At 35.8% G+C, this 24,812-nt stretch overlaps 2 protein-coding genes across 3 annotated transcripts in view; one reads left to right on the forward strand and one right to left on the reverse strand.

Annotated features, from left to right (window-relative positions):
- Window positions 1-3,432: 3,432 nt before the first annotated feature.
- On the reverse strand, window positions 3,433-3,816 carry LOC127554765 (derlin-1-like). The gene has a single exon (XM_051986605.1). It carries the CDS (start codon window positions 3,814-3,816, stop codon window positions 3,433-3,435), a length of 384 nt encoding a protein of 127 aa, XP_051842565.1.
- Window positions 3,817-11,247: 7,431 nt separating this feature from the next.
- Window positions 11,248-24,812, forward strand: part of CRYL1 (crystallin lambda 1) — a 182,668-nt gene continuing 169,103 nt past the window's right edge. For both annotated transcript variants that reach the window (XM_051986596.1, XM_051986597.1), the window contains exons 1-2: window positions 11,248-11,396; window positions 22,430-22,537. In XM_051986596.1, the coding sequence (XP_051842556.1) occupies window positions 11,356-11,396; window positions 22,430-22,537 (149 nt within the window). In that variant the 5' untranslated portion in view covers window positions 11,248-11,355. The remainder of the gene's footprint in view (window positions 11,397-22,429; window positions 22,538-24,812) is intronic.

Below are 24,812 nucleotides of genomic sequence, written 5' to 3' on the forward strand. Positions count from 1 at the left end.
CATCCTTCCAGCAGTTGTCTGACAATGTATGCTCGTGAAAACGTTTTGTGCTTTTCATTTCTTTTATTTGAAAGAAATAAGTGCCTGCCTTATACTGTAAGGCAGTTTTTCATTGTACATTAAGTATCTTTTTACTCTTGTTTTGGGGAGACCTTAGACATAAACCAGTACCTAAGTTTTATGTAAAGCTTCCTTGGGTAGACCCAGAGTTTGGAGTTCAATGAGCCAATGAGTTCAAGAAAAGAAGCCTAACCTTTATTTCAGGTCCATGCTTCTCCAGGACTGAATCTGATATAAACTTCATGCCAGGATCCAGAGCAGAAGGTCCTTTGAGTGAAAAAAAAATTGGGTACAATGTTCCCAAGCTCAGCAGTGGTTCTAATTGCTAAACAAGTAAATAAACTTTTTTCCCCTTTGAGTTTTGTGAACTGTTTTTCTGCTTGCAACAGAAATTGGTGACAGCACACTGATGGTGTCAGATAAGATGTTCCCAGATTATCTGGGTTGGGGAAATGAGCCAGAGAATTGAGTAATCCCCTAAAATGTACCCAGTCCTTCAGTGCCACAGGAGAATATTTAATACAAAAAAAGGTGATATTGTTGCTAGATATGGTGAAATTAGTAATCCATGCATATAGGACATAGAGGCTACATAAGACATGTAAAGCATATAGAATATTAACTGGAGCTAATTCAGTTAAAATGAAACAAAGCTAACATATATGAAAAGAAACAGCATGGCAGGGTAGATAAAGAACTGGCCTCAGAGTCAGAAAAGTTGGGTTCATGGCCCACTTCTGACATACACTCTCTAGGTAACCTAGACAAATTTAGTCTTTTAGTCATCTTCCCAAACTAAATTGCACAAAAGATTCAGATGTTCATTGGTTGAAGAGGTTCCTCACTGGGAACTCCCCATGCTGGTGAAATCATAGGACTGGCAAAAATATGTACAATAACAAAAAATTGAAACACACCATTTTTCTGGGTCTTTACTATATCTTTTATATTAATGGTTCTCCAAGTATAGTCTGGGGAATCATGACTGCTGCTGTCTTCCAGGTGGTCAGTGAGTTTATCTCTTTTAGCATAAATGTTTACAGTAACAATCTATACGTTTAGTTTTTGCATAAATTAAAATTAATTAATAAGTATATATAATGACTATCTTTAGTAATTTAAGATTAGCCTGGCATAGTAAAAAATTCACAGAATCAAAGTTCTGAGCTCTAAGGTCATTTCCAACTTGTAAATTCTATGATACAAATCCTTAACTTTCTTTCAAAGATGGTCTCTTAAGGAAGTCATTCAACTTTTGTGAGCTCATTAGAAAAACTAGGGAGTTGGACTACATGATCTTTAAGGGCCCTTGTAAGCTCTAACACCTTTAAATCTGTAGTGTCTGATTAAAGAAAGTACTAGATTATTGAGTAATCATTTCCTGATTATCTGCCCACTCTGGAAAATTAACTGTTTGAAATTAGTGTTCTGCATTTTTTTTTTTTTTTGCCTTTTTGAAATAGTTCATTTTTTAAAAATTAAAAATATTTTTAAAACACTTCAAAAAACTTTATTTGGTGACAAACCTTGCTCTGATGGAGGAAAAAAAAACTCACTAGGAAAAAGATTTCCATATTGTTTTGATTCACAGAAGTTATTCACTCATATCTAAAAATGACAAAACCAGAAACATTTGGACCTTCCTGTATTTATTTTTAAAATATTTAACTTTTAATATATAATGCAGTTTGGGATCAATTCATATATATATATTTTTAAGAGAAGCAAAACTTTCCCATTCATAATCCATGATGGACAATATTGCTGATCCCAATACAAATCTGCATAGCTCTTGACTCAATAAAATGTCATATGAAACAAAAATATTTGGATAAGTGTGGCAAATGAGGTCTGGCTGCAGCTCTGCAGGAGCACTGCAGAGGGGTCAGTGTTGGACCTCTGCCAACACCCAACAGGTTAAGAATCAGGCCAAAGTCAGCTTCTGTCCTTCTCTCTTCTTCTGCTTTCAGCCAATCTTCTCCCTGTCTTCTTTCTCAAGCTATGAGGCCTTCTCCTCCTCTCTGCCCCCACAGGCAAGGAATAGTGTTCTACAAGAGCTCCTGGCACCCAAAATAACCCCAAAAGTCATAAGGTAAGAGAGCTCACTATATAGGTCCATCACTAAAGGAACAACCTCTAAGTTTCAAAGAGTGATGGCATCTTTGATGGGGTGGGAAACAGGCACTGGGAGGAGGGGGTCTTTAGAACCATCTTTTATCAAAGTTTTGGTTATATTACTGCAGAACATTTTTGTACAGAGCCATTCAAACCTGGACCAGAGTACCCGTTGTTCAGAAATGAGGAGGGTGAACAAAAGAAACAAAAACAGCAGCTCATTTTGGAAGTGCAGAATTGATGTTTCTTTAGAGTAGTAAAGAGTAGAGCATGATCACTAATTTGGAGGGAAATTTAACATTTTTTTCAGGATTTTTTTATTATACCTTTTTATTTACAAGACATATGCATGGGTAATTTTTCAGCATTGACAATTGCCAAACCTTTTGTTCCAACTTTTCCCCTCCTTCCCCCAACTCCTTCCCCCAGATGGTAGGTTGACCAAGACATGTTAAATATGTTAAAGTATAAATTAAATATAATATAAGTATACATGTCCAAACATCTATTTTATTGTACAAAAAGAATCAGACTTTGAAATATTGTACAATTAGCCTGTGAAGGAAATAAAAAATGCAGGCAGACAAAAATACAGGGATTGGGGATTCTATGTAGTGGTTCATAGCCATCTCTCAGAGTTCTTTCGCTGAGTCTAGCTGGTTCAATTCATTATTGTTCTATTGGAGCTGATTTGTTTCATCTCATTCTTGAAGAGGGCCATGTCCATCAGAATTAATCATCATATAGTATTGTTATTGAAGTATATAATGATCTCCTGGTCCTGCTCATTTCATTCAGCATCAGTTCTCTCCAGGCCTCTCTGAAATCATCCTGTTGGTCATTTCTTACAGAACAACAAAATCCATAACATTTATATACCACAATTTATTCAACCATTCTCCAACTGATGGGCATCCACTCAGTTTCCAGTTTCTGGACACTACAAGGATGACTGCCACAAATATTCTTGCACATATAGATCCTTTTCCTTCTTTAAAATCTCTTTGGGATATTAGCCCAATTTTCTTCAGGATTTTTAACAGTTTGTCTTGTTCCGAAAAAAATTACATTTTACATGGGCCAGATGTACCAGCATTAGATAAAACACAGATCTTAAGTACAAATCATACCAGGAAGAATCCTAAACTGCACAGTATCACTGTTTGCTGAATACGACTGTGCTTTTCAGTGATCTCCTAGTTGGAAGCCCTGGCCCTAGTTGTGTGGACCACCTCCACCACGCTGATGTTCTGCAGCTCATCTCATGCTTGAAGGTGGAACACCAAATCTAGAGATGGTTCCTCTCCTACTGGAATGCCAGGGGTACAGACACTGAGGGGTATACAAAAAAATTATCCCTCCCAAATCAATTGGGTATTTGAACATTAAGAAGTAATATAGATGTTCAACAAGATTTCTTATCAGTTCATTGAAAAGCAATCCTCCAGTAATGTAGTTGAATACAAGAATGACCCAAGGCAAATAATAAGCGTTAGTGTTCCAAACCGAAATGATAACAATCATTTCTCTCTTCAAATGGGTCCAGACATAGAGTACTGATATGATCAAAAGAATAGTCAGCAACTGCATGTCCATCATTAAACTAGTAATAATGATGCAAACCCAGTTAAAAAGGAGCATGAACATATACTCAGTTGGCCTTCCATCAAAATTCTAGTCATGTAGGGTACTGATAGAAGAAATATAAATTCACCAAGCAGAGAAGTCCAATTCCTGGACCAAGTGGGAAAAAAAAGGTTATAGTGATTGGCCTCCATATTTAGAAGTGGTACAGGAAGGTGTCTGGCCGGGGTAAGAAGTAGCTTGCATTGATGAGGCTGAGTTTGCCAACAAAGGGCACCACCATGGTGCCCTTGAGCCAGTACCACATGCTGATTAGGATGCTCCTAAAGTGGTCCCCTAAATCCAACATATTCACAACTCAGGCTCCTAGGACCAATAGCATCTCCAATTCCTCCCTTTCTCTCACCAAAATCAGAATCATTTTATTTTTAACACCTAGTCTTTAAAAAAAAAAGCCACAAGAGATTGTATTGTTAAAGATTAAGATATTTTTCTCTTTCTCTTGAAAAAGTTTCAAGTTTTCCTCATAGCAAAACTTTCAAAAGATCTCATCAATGTTCTCTGCAGAGCTTCAGCAGAATATGGCTGAGGTCATTCTAGGTCAACATCTTGTTTGACTCAGAACTTATTCTGTTTGTCTGTTTGCAGGGGCAGGCTGCCTTTTTGTTGATTTAACTTTTCAGTCTTCTATTGATGGCTAATTCCTTGTGATCTTAGTAAAATTCAGGACCTCCAACACACACACACACACACACACACACACACACACACACACACACACACTCCCTCTCCCCTCTTTCTCTTCCTCCTCTTCTCTTTCTCACTCCCTCCCATGCTGTCCCTCTCTTTCCTTTCTCCCTCTCCTCCCCACTCTCTGTGTCTCTCTCTTTCTCTCCTTTCTCCCCTCTTAACCTCAAGCCGTTGCCTACTTTACAAGTTCAGATATCTGAGTGGTCATCAATAGGGGTAAAGCCCAAAATCTGGCTGTAGGCAAACCCCAACAACATCATGGGGAAGAGGAAGACAATAAGCATTTATATAAGATCTACTTATTGCCAGATACTAGAATTCATATCCATCCTTTAATTGATTCTGATTTTCAAACCAAGTGGTGATTTCACTGGCTGCAGTTGCTGAACCAGAACAAGCAGGGACCTCCAAAAAGCCTTAGTAGTCTTTACTCTCTCTTGACTAGAGCTACATTCCATCTTTTTCTTTGAATAATATTTTCCCCCAATTACATGACTCTTTTTTTTTTTGCTTAGGCAATTGGGGTTAAGTGACTTGCCCACATAATCACATAATTAGGAAGTGTTAAGTGTTTGAGATCAAATTTGAACTCAGGTTCTCTTGACTTCAAGGCTGGTGCTCCATCTACTGTGCCCTAGCTGCCCCCTAATTACATGAAAAAATAATTTTTAACATTTTTTTGTAAGATTTTGAGTTCTAAATCTTTTCCCTCCCTCTCTACATTCTTTCTTGGGATGATAAGTAATCTGATATAAGTTATACATGCAAAACATATTTCCATACTAATTTTGTTGTGAAAGAAAACATACCAAAAACAAACAAAAAACCCATGAAAAATAAAGTAAAAAATAGTATGATTCAATTTGCCTTCGGAATCCATCAATTCTTTCTCTGGAGGTAGATAGCATTTTTCATCATAAATCCTTTGGAATTGTCTTGGATCAATGTGTTACTAAGAATAGCTAAGTTATTTAAAATAATCATCATACAATATTGTTGTCACTATGTACATAGTTTTCCTCATTCACTTTGTATCAGTTCATGCAAGTTTTCAGGTTTTTATGAAATCATTCAGTAAAGCTACTTCTCTTGAGTTGAATCCTTCACAAAAAAAATCCTCACACTAAAAAAAATTTGGTGTTATAAGGATTGAGGACCTGAAGCCGATATATAACTTAAGAATTCAAGTCTTTATTTCCTTACTAGCTTCAGTGTTTGTTTCTTTGTGAAGATTTATTTGGAGACTCTCACCCAGAATTTTGAAAGATCAAGAAAATAAATCATCTAGGCAGCCAAGATTTGACAATCAGCCTAGAATCAGTGCTTTTAGGATGGCAGCAATGCTTTATTTGGACATTGTTGTGCGATCTATGATATCCTAACCACTCTTCTCATATGAGTTTGGCTAGTTTTTCCTTAAAAGATATTGGGATCATCCTTGAGACTTGATTTGCTTAGAGGACTAAAGGCTCAGTCTGTTGATGTTACTTCATGGCTGCCAGGATACAAAGCAGCCAGGAGGAGCAACAGGCATCCATTTTTGATTTCTGACTAGATAACTCAGGTCCGGGAGTTTTGTTCAATTGAATCAGTTTGAGGTGACCTTAATACTTACCACTATTGGTATATCCTTCTACAATGGCTAAGTAAATCTCTATTTGTTAACTATTGAATAATTTACAAATGTCTCACTTTGTCAAAATATAAAACAAACTAGCAGAGGGCTGGCTTAAATTAGTCAGTCCAGAACAGACATGAATTTGGTAGGACTGATACTATGTAGAAACTGTGCTGAGTCTGAACACATTCTCTCCAGAGATGAAGGTTGTAAAGGGAAGTCAAGCACTCTCAAAACATCAAGAGAAATGTTTGTACTTTTCTTCTATTTCTTTGAAGTATTTCTTTGCAAAAACTAATGTTAAATGGCTAAATAGAATTGGGACATTGGCCACTGTTAGGTAACAAAGGGAGGAATTCCCAGAAATGGGGGCTTGAACTGATAGAATTAGAGAAGTAATATCTCATCTCTCAGGAACCATGAGAAAAAGCTATGCAGTTTGGCATTGAGATAGTGAGTCAGAGTATATATAACTTGTAATATTTTTTTTAGTCATTTAAATTTAACATGGGAGTTACAAATGTTGCTGACCTGATTTTCTTTATCCTCTGAACTTTTTTCTGCTCTTTTCTATTTTTTTTTCTTTTGGAATAGCATTTTATTTTTTTCTGATTACATGCAAAAATAGTTTTCAGCATTCAATTTTTATGTAATTTTGAGTTCTATTCTTTTTTTCCTTTTTCTACTTTATCCTTTCTCTCCAAGACAGCAAATAATCTGAAATGTTACACATGTTCAATCAAGTAAACATTTTTCTACATTAGCCATATTGTGAAAGAGCAAAACAAAAGGGAAAATCCATGAAAAAACAAACAAAAAAACCCCAACAAAAGTGAAAATAGTATGCTTTGACCTACATTCAGACTCTATAATACTTTCTCTAGATGTGGATAGCATTTTCTATTATGAGTCTGGACCCCTTATCTTTTTTTCACTCAAAATTGAAAGTCAAAAGACCAAGATCTCTCTTTTCTCAAGCTTTGTCAGCTCTACCCCTAACACAGGCATGGGATATTAAGGAATTGATCCCCACCAATGAGAATTCCATGCAAATGGGCTATGAAGCTCAGGTTACATTTGTTTTACACACACACACACACACACACACACACACACACACACACACACACATATATATTTATAACATGGAATGTTGTTTTCCCTTACAGAAAGTCAGTTCCTTGAGAACAGGGACTTTCTTTTTGTCCTGCTACCCTCAATGTCTAAGATAGTGCTTTTATATAGTGTGTACTTAAATAAATGTTTGTTCATTGATAGATTTACAGTGCCTTGTATATTGTATGCTCAATATAGATATTTAATGAATGAATGAGTCAAACAAGAATTGTGTAGTATTTAGCTACACAATATGTCTCAGTAGATAGAGTAGTATTAGATTGGAGTCAGGAAGACCTAGATCTGAATCCCACCTTGGATGTTTATATAATTTGAGGCTTAAAGTCATTTGCATAAGTATCTCTTCATTGGTGGAGATTGATTAATTATACTTACTACTTTTAATTGTAATCCTGGACAAGTCACTTAACCTCTTTCAATCTCAACAGCCTGATCTCTTAAAATGGGGAAAATAATAGCATTTGCTTCACAGAGTTATTGTGAATATTAAATGAGATAATAATGTGTAAAACATTTGCAAGCCATAAAACACTATATAAATATTAACTCTTATTAAACCAAGTTCAGGGAGGTGAGAGCTGATAAGCTTAGACTTATATTTCCTTCATTTCTTAGCTAAACTCTTAGAAAGTTGCCTACATTCATTGTACTTTTCTCCTTAAGTCATTCTTCAATCTTTTGAGATCCTATTTTAGACCTCAAAATTGCTTTTTCCAACGTTATCAGTGATCTCTTAAATGACAACTCTTTTCTCAATCCTAATTCCTTTAGACATATCTGCTGAAGACACTATTGACCAATCCATTCTTTCTGGGTTGTGTCTCTCTTCTGGAGTTTCATGACACTATTCTTACTTGTTCATCTTCTGCCTGACTACTTTGAAGTTGTCTTTATTAGTTCATTATCTATATTAGAGGTTCTAACCCTTATCCTTAGGGTATTTCTAAAGATTCTGTCTTGGAAAAATTCCCTTTCTTTCCTTGTTGCATATACTCTATTTCTTGGTAACCTTCCTTTACTATCCATTTAATTATCATCTTTATACAGAGAACTCCCATATCTATATACCTATGATATAATATAGCCTTTAGAGGAGATAGCAATGATTTTGAAGTCCCCTGATGTTGGGGGGGGGGAGCTTCTGTTCTAACAATAAGTCAGTAATCCTAAATCTTCTGGTTTTGGAGTCTACTTCAGGGACTTCCCATACCCAATCTCAGAACACTAATATGTCTGATTCTGAATAGACCATTCCTCAATTCATTGCTGACTGTAGGATAGCTTCTGGCTTCAGAATGGATCCGGACCAAACTCTTGAGACAATAGTGAAAATCTGCTGGTTAGTGAGAACCAAATTCCAGAGATGATCACTCCTTGGTCCTACCTCTGGGCCATAGATTTAGCATGTCAATGATAGTAAGCTGGATAAAGCTTACTCTCTCTTCTCTCAGTATTTTGCTAAATTCTTTTGAAATTTAGCCCTGCTTCAATTGGCATTACAATAACAATAAGCTTTACTCCTTGACAAGGAAATAAGTTTAAGCCTGGAAATAATTTTGAGATACCTCATGCCCCCAAACTTTTGGGGTCCCTTTCCTAACTTCAACACATAGAATTCAAGGTGAACTAACACTAATGGTATGAGGGTTTGACTAGCCCTTTTCAGGGCTGCTCTTATACCTTTGGTGTCCATCTGTCACTGAACTTTCACTTGTAGCTCCAAGAAACATGGATTGGCCACACACTGGTGAATCATCTGGGCAAATGGGCTAAATCAGGTTTGAGGGTAACCCAACAGATCCCTAACCCTTTGGTGAATTAGGAGAATGTTTATCCCCAGTGAATGAAGACTTTCCCCTCTTTATTGGCAGATAAGAACAGTTTGTTTCAATGAAGGCAGCTGAAGCAGGTACTATAGAACACTTAAAAACTTTGTTAGACATTAAAGACACCAAGATCACCCACTGCATCCCAGGCCATTGTCAATCATTTTCACTTTTTTCTTGCTACTAGACTTTGATGACTCTGAAAGAGAAAGAGAAGCTGAAGACTTTGTGCAACTCTTAAATCCAATTCACAAATTTTTCTTTTTCTTTTTTTATTATAGCTTTTTACTTATAAAACATATGCATGAGTAATTTTTTCAACATTGACCCTTGCAAAACCTTCTGTTCCAAATTTTCTCCTCCTCCCCACCCTCTTCCCTACATGGCAGGTAGTCCAATACATGTTAAATATGTTAAAATACATGTTAAATCCAATATATGTATGCATATTTATACAGTTATCTTGCTGCACAAGAAAAATCTGATCTAGAAAGAAAAAAAAAACCTGAGAAGGAAAACAAAAATGCAAGGAAACAATAACAGAAAGAATGAAAATGCTATATTATGGCCCACACTCTCTGGATGTAGATGGCTCTCATCATCACTGAACGACTCATTTGAATCAACTCATAGTTGAAGAGAGCCATATCCATCAGACTTGATCATCATATAGTCTTGTTATTGCTATGTATAATGATTTCCTGGTTCTGCTCATTTCATTCAGCATCAATTCATGTAAGTGTCTCCAGGCCTTCCTGAAATCATCCTATTGGTCATTTCTTATAGGACAATAACATTCTATAGCATTCATTATTTAGCCATTCTCCAACTGATGGGCATCCATTCAGTTTCCATTTTTTGGCCACTACAAAGAGTGTTGCCACAAACATTTTTGCACATGTAGGTCTCTTTCCCTTCTTTAATATCTCTTTGGGATATAAGCCCAGTAGTAATACTGCTGGATCAAAGGGTATGCACAGTTTGATAACTTTTTGAGCATAGTTCCAAATTGCTCTCTAGAATAATAGGATTCATTCACAATTTCACCAACAATGTATCAGTGTCCTAGTTTTCCCACATCCCATCCAATATTCATCATTATCTTTTCCTGTCATCTTAGCCAATTTGACAAGTGTGTAGTGGTATTTCAGAGTTGTCTTAATTTGCATTTCCCTAATCAATAGTGATTTGGAACACTCATATGAATGGAAATAGTTTCAATTTCATCATCTGAAAATTGTCTGTTCATATCCTTTGACCATATATATTTTGGAAATGAAGCCTTTATCAGAACCTTTAACTGTGAAAATGTTTCCCCAGTTTGTTGCTTCCCTTCTAATTTGTTTGCATTAGTTTTGTTGTACAAAGGCTTTTTAATTTGATATAATCAAAATTTTCTATTTTGTGATCAATAATGATCTCTAGTTCATCTTTGGTCACAAATTTCTTCCTTTAAAATCACATGACTTTTCATTTCTGTTCATACAGCATTATGGAATTTCATGGAAACTTTTAGTTTCAAAGATCAAGAAAATAGAATCTCCCACCATCCCCCTTTCAATTTATAGAAGGAAGCTGATGGCTTGGTGGAAATACAGCAATAAACACTACCAAGTTTGAAGGTCTGTAACAGTTGCAATCAAATGTTGTAAGGGTGTGTCTGAACCGAGAGATAATGTCAGCTTTCCTTTTCTTCTGTTTAAATAATTTGTGAACAATCCATGTTCAAAAAAGACCAGGGTTTTTCTTGACAAACTTGATTTTAAATTCTAAGATTGGCAAAAAAGTTTTTTTTAAAAAGAAGAAAGAAGAAATTGCTCAAGAATTAGTTTTTCCTCCCATACTCATACAGTTTTTGTAGCCATTACTTCATGCAATGGATTTATGAACTTCACCAGCCCCGCCCGGTAATTCATCCCTTCACCAAGGAATTAAATTATATAGATGTGCTGATTAGCGGGCCCGCCCGCAAGCTTTCTGGCGAAGGTTTCCCCAACTGTAGTCACGTTTCCACGAGTGCTCACTTCCCTCAGCCTATCGGAGGGCTCCTTTCACCTCGCATTGGGGGAGCCCTCCCTAACGCTGGGGCTGGAGAAGAGAAGGAAGGAGCCAATGAGAATGCGAGTTACATTCCTCTCGGTGCTTTAAGAGCCACTGACTTGGAGCCGGGCAGGCAGTTCTCCCCCTCCTCCTTCTCTTCCTGCCGGCTCGGCCTCCCGCTGCAGGATCTCCTCGGGCTTTGGGCTCACCCAGTCAGCGCAGGAGATGACTTCCACTCAGGATGGCAGTGTTGTGATTTTTGGCAGGTAAAAGTTTCGGCGTGCCCAGTTGGGGCTTGGCCACAGAGCCCGGCTAGCTGCCATTTGCGACCTTGGGGAGAAGAGAAGTTGCAGATTCTAGCTATTTGTACCTGAGAATGGAGCCGCCCCCTCCATCCATCCCCCTTTTCATTTCCTTCCCCGATCCTCGCGGCTCTGGCAGCTGTCGCCGATTTTTTTCCTATTTTCAAATTACTTGTATTTATTGTTTAAATGTTTAAAGCTCTCCTTCAAAATGCAATCAAAATCCGGTCTCCAGTTGTTTCTTTGGAAGAAAATGCACAACCTTGTACTTGTTCCTGCTTGTAATTATTTAGTTAAAGACATTGTCTTCCCTTGGGTGTGTGTGGTGGTGTTCATTTTCATGGTTTCTTAAAGCTAGGTCATGCATTTAAGCCATCCTTCTGGAAGGCTGGATGAGAGAGCCTTAAAACAGGAGCAGCACCTTTGGTAAATTTAATTCAGTCTACCGGAAGCAGTCAACGAACACTTATTAACTTGGCACTTGGACATTCAGAGAAGCAAATAGTCCCTGCTCTAGAAGGAGCTGCCAGTCTTAACAGGAGATGTAAACTTCTGTGTACAAATATATAGTAAAATGTAAACCTCTATGTACAAACAAAATATATGCCAGATTAACTGGGTATAGAGCCAAAGGGAAGGAAAGAAGATGGAGGACTGGAAAGTTTGTTGCAGAAGGAAGCTCATACTTTTCCAACCCAATTATTCCCTTTGACTTTTTTGACTTTGTGATCAACATAGGGAAATCTTCCCTAAGTGACAAAATTTGGAGCGGAAGAATGACGATTTTCCATTGGATGACATCTTGTCAATTTGAGATGCATCTTATGCCTGGAACTATAGTCTCTCCCTCCCTGTCCCTCCCAATAAACTTTTCCTGTTTTTATACAAAACAAAACAGTTTTTTTGTTTTGTTTGTTTTGCTTCTGGGTTTTTGTTTTGTTTTGTTTTGTTTTGTTTTTTGTGTGTAATTGTAGTAGTATGGCAATTTAACCTAGCAACATCTTTGGACAATTGACTTCATAAGTTGGCTTTTTGTCCCTGGAAAGTTGAGGAAACAGTTACATGTATTTTTCTTATCATTTATTACTAATAGTATTGGTGAATTCTGTAAGTTTCCTGTTGACTTTCTGCCCAGGAAATGGTGAAGATTAACCTGACTTTGACCTATCTGTGCATGATTTTGGCCTGTTGTGTGGTGAAGGCGTAAAAAATGACCTTGTAGATAGAAATGGTTATCTGGTGGCAATGAGCCTCATACTTAATGCTCTTTTGATGCATTTAGAGGTCTGCTGTTCAGCAATCATATTTTTGAAGTCATTTACCTAGTTTATTTCTAACCATATTAAAAATGGAATTGGACTTCAATTTTAAGCCCCAAAGAACTCCTAACGTAAATGTGTTTTAAGATTAAAAAAAAAATACTTGTCTTGATAATATGAATTATAATGTCCCCATTCTTCAGATCTCTACTTCAGTTTCTTCTCCACTGAAAACAAGCAAAAAATGGAAAAAAGATGGGAAACTGGATTGGGGCAGTTTATTGAGGGATTCTTGTAAATCATACTCTTAGATTTCAAGGTACTCAAATAGTCATTTAAAATTTTTTTGAGTCAGATTTTCCCAGGGTCATCCAGCTAGTGATGGAGGCCAGATTTGAACTATCCAATGTGCTATACAGCTGTCCCCCATTTCAATTTAAGAAAAAAGATTCCTCTGTTGGCTTTCCCCATTTTCTGTCAAATACCAAACTCCAGGTGAAAGACGGTTATCAGAAATGAACTTTTTGCATTATAAAATCCTTTCCCTTTTTCCTTCCTCCCACCTTTTTTTTCTCTTTAGAGGTAATTGGGGTTAAGTGACTTGCCCAGTGTCACACAGTTAGGAAGTGTTAAGTATCTGAGACTACATTTGAACTCAGGTCCTCTTGACTTAAGGGCTGGTGCTCTATCTACTGTGCCATTTAGCTGCCCCTCTCCTTTTTCTAAAAGGCACTTTGCATAAGAATTTCTCAATTATTTTTGTCTACCAGGTCTAGTGATTAATGCCCTCATTGGGAGTGGTACACGGGTTAGAAAAGGACTGAAAGGGCAAGAATAGGAAACTAAAGAGGGAAAAACTAGGAAATGACAACTTTTAAGGAATAATTAATCACTCCTACAGACTGAGCTCCTTGAGAGTCAAGACTTTTTCTTCTTCTTTCTTTGTAACTCTTAGCATAATACCTAGCACATAGGGTGCACTTAATACTTGTTGTCTTGATTAATACATGTGAATGCAAATGAAGATTAAAGTATAGCTGTTGAAGACTGAAGTGTAATTGTATATAACTCTACAAAGATACATGGTTATAAATGTTGAAAACAATGAGTAGTGTTTCCAGGGGTCATTTAAATCTTGTGCAAGATTATTTAGGATAGCTATATTTGACAATAGTAAATATGTTTCTGATTATGTGTGTACTTTGAACCTGGTTCTAAAGACTATTACTAAATCTTGGAACCTTAAAGGTTATATAATAATGTCACCTATTAGTTTCCTTGACTTCAAATTTCAACTCATGTTCTATCTTATGCAAGAGGCTTTTCCCCATCCCTATCCATTCCAGCTACTATTGCCTCTCTCTGAAATTATCTTCCCATCTCCTTTGTATATACCATACATATTTGTACTTAGCTATTTAGATATAGTCTCCTTTGAATGTAAGTTTCTTGGGACCAGTTCTTCTCCTTTTCTCCCCGCTCCCCTTTTCCTAGTATCCATAGTCCTTAGCAGAAAATCTGTTACAAATAGTTTAATAAATTCTCAGTGGACTGACTATGAAGGCCATAGTTTCAACTCAAAAGGAGCTTGGCTAACTAAATTGAGAGACACCAAATTACCAGTTGGTCACAGTTTGGTCACTTTTTTTTTTTTTTTTGCCTTAGGTCTTGGGGTTATCTACTAAATAATGATCAGTATGAATTGGAATAGTATTCACAAGATGAGACTGTAGATTACTAAAACATTGGATTGATAGCCTTTGTTCTCTTAGGCATGAGGGAGGGACTTAATAAGTACACTTTGGATTTTGTTTAGATGAGATTTTTACTTAGACTTGCAACCTTCTGAAAGAGGAACTTGACTTATTTACCATTTTTTAATAAAAAAAAACACATAACAATTTTTTCTTTAGTTTGTAATAATATTGATATTGAAAATCTCAGTAGTATTAATTTATTTTAAATGCTTTAAAAAATTTTAGTCAGTTTAACAGCATGCATTAGGCACTTACTATGTGCTGCTTATCATTTAAAAAATGTCTTTATATTTCCAGAATATTACTAAAAATGAAAAAAAAAAAGATGGGAATAGTATTAGAAGGATTGTGGAAAGACAGCACATTAATGAAATGGTGGAACTATGAATTTAGTCCAACTGTTTTTGGAAAAGCAGTTTTGGAAAAGCACAGCCCCCACAAGATGGGGCTGCCTCAACTGAAGAATATCAACAGGTAATTTCAAACTTGGTTGATATTTTAATTTATTTTATTAATTTTTTTTCAACTTTTAGTACTTCACAAGGTATAAACCATTTGAATTGGAGTGGAGTATCACTAATCAATTGGCCAATTAGAAAAATTAGCTTTCTAATAAAACTTTTTTACCCCCAATTTTTCATACTTGACTATGTAGCCCCTTTGGATACATATCCATTTGGATGTGTATCAGTAATAAATTGGCCAGTTGGAAGAGTCAGAATTAAAATTTTAAAAATATGATTAGGGTCAGGTCAAGCATAGAGTAGGAATATAATTGATCATAGAGTTAAGCCTATAATGGGGTAGAATCATGGCTAAATAATAAAAATGTTTTATTCTTCCTTCCTATACCACAATGTATGTGCTGATGTATAATGTCCAAGCTAGCTCTCTGGAAGGCCTCAGGATCAAAGTCGGGATCAGTCAAAGTCCTTGGTCTTTAGGAGGAGAAGTAAAGGAGGCAGGCAAGCTGCCATGTGGCTCATTAAAGATGAATCCTTGAGTTTGGAGCTTGAAATCTTCTCTTCTCAGTGCTCTGCAGCAGAGAGACTCTGATCTCTTTCCCTCAGCCCTCCAATCCTTGCCTACAATTATCTCACCACCACACATTCCGCTAGGGGCAATCTTGAGGAGAGCCATCACATTACCATATCATCTAAGTATATGCTTATAGAACCATTAACTCACATTGAGTAGTTAATTAGCCTTAAGTGCTCTGCTGTCTTAGATTCAAGTACACCTTTTCAGAGTTCTAGCCCTCTACACTGATGCACATACACATAGGGGTATTCCAAAAGTCTTAGTGCAATTTTAAATTGTTAAAGCTGCACTAAGACTTTTAGCACAGCCTGTATGCAATTGTAATTATTATTTTGATGTCACTGCTACCTAGAAATTTTGGTTCCCTCTTATCAGTTTTGTAGTTCATAAACAGATGTCATGATTGCAAGACATTTAATTTAGATTTTTAGGGATGGAGAAGAAGGAGATTATAGGTACAGGGAATAGCTTGAGAATAGAGCAAAGAAATCTCAACATGTTGAGAGGATAGGAAGCAGGGTTTTTTTTGATAAAGTATAATGCTCATAATAGGTACGAAATGAAGCTAGAAAGGCAGAAGTGATGCCAAATTGTGGAGGGCCTCTAAACTTACACAAAAGTTTTAATGTTTCTTGGTGGGTTAGAGGGAGCTGCTGAAGATTTTTTTTTGTAAAACTGAATGCTGTTGTTAGGTTAATGAATCAGTTAAGATTAATGTGGGAGCGGATGCCTATACCATTATAACATTTTAGTCTCTTTGATTTTAGTCCCTCCATTTATCTGCAACGTAGCTGCCAAATTAATATTGTTAAATCATAGGCTTATGTCATTGCCCTGCTCAAAAATCTTCAGTGACAACCTTCTATCTCAGAATAAAGTATTCTTCAAGTTTCTCAGCTTACAGTCTAGTCTACAGTTCCTTTTGTAGACTTCTTTCAGTGGTTCTCCTTTATGAATTCATTCTGCCAACTGAACTGGCCACCTGGCTATTTCCTAAAAATCAATGTTATTCTTTTACATAGGCTGTTCTCCCATTCCTGGAATGTACTCCCTCTTAGAATCCCTAACTTCATTTAAAGTTTAGTATAGGTACTACTTCCTATGTAAAATCTTTCCTCATTTCTTCCCTCACCTAGATTGTTGGTTAGTACTTTATCCTTCCTGAAATAACTTTTGTTTTTGTACACATTGTGTCTCACTAATAGAATAATAACTCTTTGAATTCACAGTTCAGTTTCATTGTTGTCTTTGCACATTACTGTCTTGCACAGAGTAGGGTCTTTATTAATGTTTGTTGCAAAATTGAAATGTGAAGCTAGTCTATTTTTGGACTACTCCAATTTGTAGGAAATTTTTCCTTACACAGAGCTGAAATTTGCCTCTTCAATTTCTACAGCTTGTTTCTCCTTCTGACTTCTGGGGCCAAGGCTTAATTTTTATGCTTTTCTAGCAGTATGTTTTCTGTTTTGATTTCTTTGAGTATTTTTCCCCAGAAGAATGACATGCTTTATGCAAATGATCAGTATTGGTTATCATACCAAGTACATCTCTGGTTGCAAATCTGTAAATTACAATCTGGTTCATAAACCAGTCTCTTAAGAAGTTGTTGATAAAAATCAGTTTCCTAGAGCCTTGATTGATGAGGTTAGTGGTAGTTTAGAGAGTTGTGATAATCCCCTTCCGGTAGGTGCAGGTCCTTTGTGAAAGACTTCACAAATCCAAAATATTGAATGGCAAAAGGGAAGTTTATTGTAGGATGAGAAGTCTGCTTTGCTAGGAGACTGACTTTCTCAGTGGCAGAGAAATAACAAAAAGTTTTTCCCCTGAGAAGAGGATGTCTTCACAATGGACAGGAGTCCTGATAGGCAGCTTCTGAACAGCTTTTGGCTAAATGTATTCCACATGTAATTGCTGCCCAGAGTCCTAATAGCTCTATTATTTTGTTGCTTTTTCCTACTCAATAATTATAATTTGAAGCTATAGTGTAGTTAGAGCATTTTTGGTCAATTTGCTTGTAACTGCCCTATTTTCTTTCACTATACAGTATTTTTTTGAGGAGCAGTAGCACACTTTTGATATTTCACTTTTTCCCCAAGGTACTGTTCAGCTGACCTATCCAGTTTGTTTTTCAGTGTTGGAAAGATTTTACATGTGTAAATAGTTAATACGCAAAGAATATCTGTAAACCTTTTTGTACCCATGCAAGCTTGAAAAGCCTCCTACTTGAAAATTATACTAATTCAACAAATTATTTAAGGAACACTTCTAGAAATCCTAAATCACCACATAGCAAATGTTATATATACTTTTTCATTAGCATTATCTACCCTTTTCTCCCCTACCTTCAATCAAAGAATAAATGCTTACTGAGCTAGGGACTTTGCTAAATGCTGAGTATATAAACAATCATCCCTGCCTTCAAGAAGCTGACAATCTAATGATTCCCAATAAGGCTTATTCATCTCTTCATCTGAGCCCTTGATCCATCCCAGCTTGATTCCTTCAAGACATTGACCCAGTACTCATTTCTTCTTAAGTATTTTCGTTTCCTTCCTCAAACCATTTTCATCTGTTTATGAATATTTTATGTTCAGAGCTCTTCAGTGTAAAAAAAAAAAAAAAAAGCTTTTTCTTAATGACTTCACTTCATTCCACTTCAGTTTGTCTCTATTTCCCTTTACTGACAAATTTTTGCCTTTTTGGAGGTCTCAGGACAGAGTTCAAGGTAATGAAACAATCTGGCTTTTGTCTTCACCATTCTACCACAATTACTGTCTCTATGGTAATGACCATTGACCTTGTAATTGCTAAATCCATTGGCTTGTTTTTTCTTTTAATCCAGGTTATCCTTGACTTTTAGCAGCATTTGATGCTTTGACTACCACCATCTTCTTTTAAATATTTCTCCATTGCTTCCAAAAGTGCTTTATTGTTCTAATTCTCTTTCTTCTTTCACCTAAAGACAGCCTTTTTTTTTTTTTTAATTTAATTTTATTTAATAATAACTTTGTATTGACAGAATCCATGCCAGGATAATTTTTACATAACATTATCCCTTGCAATCACTTATGTTTCGTTTTTTCCCTTCCCTCCCTCCTCCCTCCCCCCCCCCCAAGATGGCAAGCAATCCTATATATGTTAAATATGTTGCAGTATATCCTAGATACAATACTTATTTGCAGAACCGAACAGTTCTCCCGCTGCACAGGGAGAATTGGATTCAGAAGGTAAAAATAACTCGGGAAGAAAATCAAAAATGCAAATAGTTCACATTCATTTTCCAGTATTGCTTCTTTGGGTGTAGCTGTTTCTGTCCATCATTTATCCAATGAAACTCAGTTAAGTCTCTTTGTCAGAGAAATCCACTTCCATCAGAATACATCCTCATACAATATCGTTGTCGAAGTGTATAATGATCTCTTGGTTCTGCTCATCTCACTTAGCATCAGTCCATGTATGTCTCTCCAAGCCTCTCTGTATTCATCCTGCTGGTCATTCCTTACAGAGCAATAATATTCCATAACATTCATATACCACAATTTACCCAGCCATTCTCCAATTGATGGGCATCCATTCATTTTCCAGTTTCTAGCCACTACAAACAGGACAGCCTCTTTTTTAACTCTTTATTTTGTCTCTTCATCCTCTTCCCAGTTTCCTTAGGTGAATGTTCATAAGGGTCTATATTTGATCATCTTCTCTTCTCTCTCCTTTAATCTTTCTGCATCTAGACTCTTCCCTCTTGAATCCATCTGATAGCTACCAATCCAGAAGCTGCCTTCTTAAATGAAGGCAGGTAGGTGGCACAGTGGGTAGAGTGATGGACCTAGATAGGAAGACCTGAAATCAAATCCTACTTCAGATACTTACCCTTACTTCAGATATGACCCTGAGCAACTTTCTTAACCTGTCTGCCTCAGTTTCCTGAACTCTCAAGTGAGTCTAATAAAAACACCTATTCTGAGATTGTTGGGAGAATCAAATGAGATATTTGTAAAGTGTTCTGCAAACTTATAACAATATATAAATGCTAGTTGTTATATTGTTGTTCTTGTTACAATATCACAGATTTGACAACATCTCCAGATCAAGAATTCTCAGTGACTCCTTATTACCTCTGGACTTTTAGCAGTCACTTTTAGTTTTATCCTATTCATATGTGACAAATACTACTGGATGTTTAAATATAATTTAAAAACATGAAGCTTCAATTGATTCGTATGAGTTATACCAATTGTGTCAGTATGCTGTCAACTTTTGACTTTACATACAACCTTTCATGGCACCATTTGACCCTCTGCCTCAAAAATGACCCTGACTGTGTTTACAGAGCTTTTTTTTTAAGTAAGCATCAAGTTGGCACACTAAATAAAAAGAAGACTAGACATTTCCAGGATGTAGCTCTGTCTCAATTTTCAATCTTTTCCTTAGTATTTTTGTGAAGTTCACCACAACAGAGAAGTGCTTTTCTTTTGTTTTCCCCTTTTGTATGCTCTTTTTCTTTTTGTACAGTTATATTGTACAAAAGTTGATTCTTCAAAGTAGACTAGTTAAAGTTCCATAATTCCTTTTATTTAGTTTGAGAGAGAGAGCCTGTAGAGGTAGAGAAAAAGGTGTCTTAAGAGACACATACAAGTTCTCAGTATTCCAGGAGCACTTACACAGGTAAGTACAACTTATAGTTGTAAGTTATTGATAGATAGTTGATTTGCTTTGGTTTGATGAAACCTGTAATTCCATTTCCCTGTAATGATGAAATAAAAAAAAACTGGACCAGAAGAAGAAAACTTTCTTGAAGTTATGAATAGATATCCACATTATGTTAAAACAAATCAAAAACTTATGTAAGCCCCTTGACGAGAAAGATGACTCCATTTTTTGACATGCACTTAAAGTCAGACTTGTGGTTTCACTATTATTCTTTCATAGAAGGAACTTTCACTAATGTATATTGTAACTTGTAGTCTAATGTGTGTGGACACTGAAAGGTTAAATGATTTGTTCTGGGTTAAACAGCCTTGGAACTTGGGAGTTAGGATCAGGTTATGAAAATATTTCTCTGTCCACTTGCCCCTTATCCTTTTTGGGCTGGCACATAGGAGGAGATAATAAATACCTGATGAATGATTAAGTGAAGAAGGCAGGAAACAAATATTTATTAAGCACTTACAATGGACAGTCCCTGCCTTCAAGGAGCTTACATTCTAATGGGGGACAACAACTTATAATAGGTAGCTGAAAACTGGAAGTGAGCAGATGAAGCTACCTGGCATTAAGGCTTAATGTTGAAGTCTAGAAAATCGGGAACTAGTGATGCAGGAGGAGAAGGGTGGCCCATGCCACCCTTTTCCCCTTCACAAAATGGAGGCTTCAAGTAGAATTAACCAGTGGTTGACTGAGTTGTGAACAGCATGAATTTAGTAATTTGGGAACCGGTCCATTATATTGATCCTCTAGTTCTGATTCCAGCTTTGTTCTAGAAAGACAAACAAACCCTCAGGTAAATGGAGTCGAGTCTACCTCCCATATATAGGTATGTTGCTAGAGGAATCCCTTTTTTAGTGGCCTTTGGAAACAGAAAGCTGAGGCAAAATTTACCTAGTCAGTCATAGTCCTAGAACAACAAAGGAATTAGGATCTGAGCTTGGGGAAGTGTAAGGGGAAATGGAAAGAATGGGATTGTTAGAATTAATAAGTTGGCAATGAGGAAGAAAAAACAAAGTGTTATTAGGAAAAAATGAAAAGACCATAATGACTATTTCCTTTCTAGAATTGTTAGAGAAATTGCTTGGTTGCCTTCTAGTGTCAGTCCTTAGGACCTGTAGAGCATAGAAATTTTGTTTGACCTTTGCTATGAAATGCACCACAGAAAACTGAATTTGAATAAAAGTTTAGATTATATATCCAAAGTAAACTCAAAGACACATTCTCTCCGAGATTACTTTCCATTTCCCTTGTCCCATATGTACTTAGTTGTTTCCCTCATTAGAATGTGAACTCCTTGAAGGCAAGGAGGATTTTTGAAGTTCTTTTTATCCTAAGCACTTAACATAGTATCTGACATATAGTAAGTTCTTAATAAATGATTATTCACTTATCCTTTGTGATGCTTGTTATTTCATAGATCCATATAAGACAAATACAAGAAAAAATGGAAGGTAATCTCAAAGGGAGTAATTAAGAGCATAGAGAAATGAAAGGCTTCTTGCTAACAGTTGAATTTGAGCGATGTCTTAAATCTCTTCTAATAGGGTAGATACAGAATCTTTGTCATTAGATCACAGATTATTGAAGTAATATATGCTAAATCAGTATGGAAAGAGAATCAGACAAAAGGCATGGGTATTAGAAATCTGCTAAACTTTATCTGGCAGTTTTCTTTACACTGAGTTTAAACTGGCGTTTCCTTCTCAAGAAAAAATTTTTCTTTTTTTAATATGGACATAAAAATTGAGCACCGGCAAAAATGGTCAACATTTAAATATTGATAGATTGCTTTGTTGCTAAGAGGTTTTTGTTTTAAGTTCAAAATCTGAGTAATTGTATTTTCAAGTAGGAATTTTTGTACTTTTCCAAGCAGAAAAAAGGAAAATAATTAATTTCTTCATATTATGAGATGTCCCGCCTACTTAGAGTATATCATTCAAACTTTTCTTCAGATCCAGTTTTCTGTGGTTTATTTCAGGACCAAAGATGAAACAAAATTTCTGTGTTCTGCACTACTGTGAGAATAAAGAAAGACGAGAGATTTACTTATTAGAAATTATATATATGTATACATATATATGTATAGGACAATTATTAAGAAATTTTATTTCAGATTTCAAATGAGAAAACAAAAATCTCTTCTCCTGTTCTAATGTTGTTTTTCAGCATAAAGTAATAGTTCTTTTAGTTATTCAGATGACTTATGTTGGCTCTTAATTTTCTTTCTTTCCAGTGGACTCATTGGCCGAAGCTGGGCTATGTTATTTGCCAGTGGAGGTTTCAAGGTAAAACTTTATGATATAGAGCAGCAGCAGATAACCAATGCACTGGAAAACATCAGGTAAGATAGCTTATACTTTCTATTGTGATACTGAAGTTTTTTTTTTTTTTTTTTTTTTAAGAGAAACTTAGAGCCAAAGACTATAAACAGACCTGGTTTGTCTTGACTATGTTCAGCTCTGAGAATATTACCCAACAGGAGGATGATCTCATTCCTTCAATTCAACAAATATTTTTGAAGTGCATACTTTAAGAAACAGCATCATTATTGGAAACAGTTCTAGATCAGGTATTGCATTAATGGGACTCATTCATCTGGTGTTTTGAGTGTCAGGTTGTCAAGAATGCTTGCTTTTCATGCAGGGCATCTCTCTGAGGGTGCTTCTTCCCCCCATTATGTTTGGTTGAGACTTTGGAGCTGGTATTAAGCATGGGATCCTTAGGGCCTGGGGAACTTAAATAGTTATTTCCTTTCCCAGAAGGTTGGATTGAACTTTTAAAATCTTAGCCATACTATCTATACCCTCAGTATTCCTGTTTTTTGAGTATAGTAATAGAAGCTGATATCATTGCCCTTGTTCTATATCAGTTCATACTCATCTAAGCCAGTGGAATACATTGGCCCCAAACTGCTAATTCTGTCTCCATTCTATGTCAAAGTTTAAATCTCAGCTCTGCAATTTACTATCTGTGTAATCTTGATCAAGATTCCTAATGTCTTTGGACCTTTTATTTCCTTATTTGTAAAATTAGAGGTTGAATTGGATTAGAGATCTAAGGTCCTTTTTAGCCCTAAATCCTATCATTCAGATCTTCTTCTACACCAATTAATCTTTCTTTAAATTTTTTCTTCTTATTTATTTATTTTTAATATTCATTGCAATTTTTTTGAGTTCTGAATTCTCTCCCTCCTTCCAGCTTCTATCCCATCTATCAAGAAGGCAAAAAATGTAATATCAGTTATATATGTGAAATCATGCAAAAGATATTTCCGTGTTAGATATATTTACAATAACAAAAAACAATGTAGGGTTGAGGCTGCAAAGGGAAATAACCTGAGTTCAGCCAAATCATAAAATTAAATTAAACATATACTCTGAAAATAAGCCAATCATTTTAGGGCTCACAAATAGAGAGTAAGCCTTGGTATTTATTTTTTTAAGTTCTAGTATTTTTTTGCTGTTATCCTTAAATACAGTCATGCTGACTAAAGCTAAAGCTAAATAGAAAGTTAAACTGCTTCATGAGATATTAATGTTTACATATTAATATTTGTAGTGTCTCAGAGAAAGCAAGTTGTCTATGATGGAAACTGGTTTTTTGACCAACAATGTTGCAGTTAGGTAGTAGTTATTAGAGGATCAGCCTCAGACACTTAATAGCTATGTGACCATGGGCTTGTCACTTAAGCTTACTTCAGTTCCTTATCTCTCTCTCAAATCATTTACAGAAACAAATGGTAAATCAGTGCAGTATTTTGCTAAGAATACTTCAAATGAAGTCTTGAAGAGTCAAATTTGATTGAATGACAAACAATATAAAGCAAGAAAAATAAAGGAAGAAAAAAAATTAAAGCTTCATTCTACACTTAGACTCCACTGGAAATAAATACCATTCTTCATCATAAGTTCTTCAGAATTATCTTCGATCATTGTATTGACCAAATAACTAAGTCATTCACTTGATTATCATACAATATTGCTGTTACTGTGCACAAGGTTGTCTCACTTTACTTTGCAGGAGTTCATCTAAGTCTTACCAGGTTTTTCTGTAACCATCCTACTTGTCATTTTTTAAGGATAGTATTCCATCATTATCATATACCACACCTTGCTTAGCCGTTCCCCAACTGATGGTCATCATCTCTATTTTCAATTTTTTTTGCCACCATGAAAAAGAGCTACTATAATTTACCTTTTTCTTTAACCTCTTTGAGCTATAGATGTAGTGGTGATATTGTTGGATCAAATGGTATGTGTACAGTTTGATATAGCCCTTTGGGCATGGTTCCAAATTGTTCTCTAGAATGATTGGATTATTTCACAACTTTGCTAAGAATGCATTAGTGTCTCTATTTTTCCACATCCTTCCAACATATCATTTTCTTTTTGTTATGTTAGCCAGTCTATTAGGTATGAAGTAGCACTTCATATTTGTTTTAATTTGTATTTCTGTAATTGGTTATAATTTAGAGCATTTTTTAATATGACTATAGATAGCTTTGATTTTTTTTTGTTTGAAAACTGCCTGCCTGTTCATAACCTTTGATTATTTATCAAATGGAGAATGACTTATATTTTTATAAATTTGACTCTGTGTTCTATATATTTGATAAA

The sequence above is a fragment of the Antechinus flavipes genome, chromosome 3 (genome assembly GCF_016432865.1).
Source record: "Antechinus flavipes isolate AdamAnt ecotype Samford, QLD, Australia chromosome 3, AdamAnt_v2, whole genome shotgun sequence".
Lineage (NCBI taxonomy): Eukaryota > Metazoa > Chordata > Mammalia > Dasyuromorphia > Dasyuridae > Antechinus > Antechinus flavipes.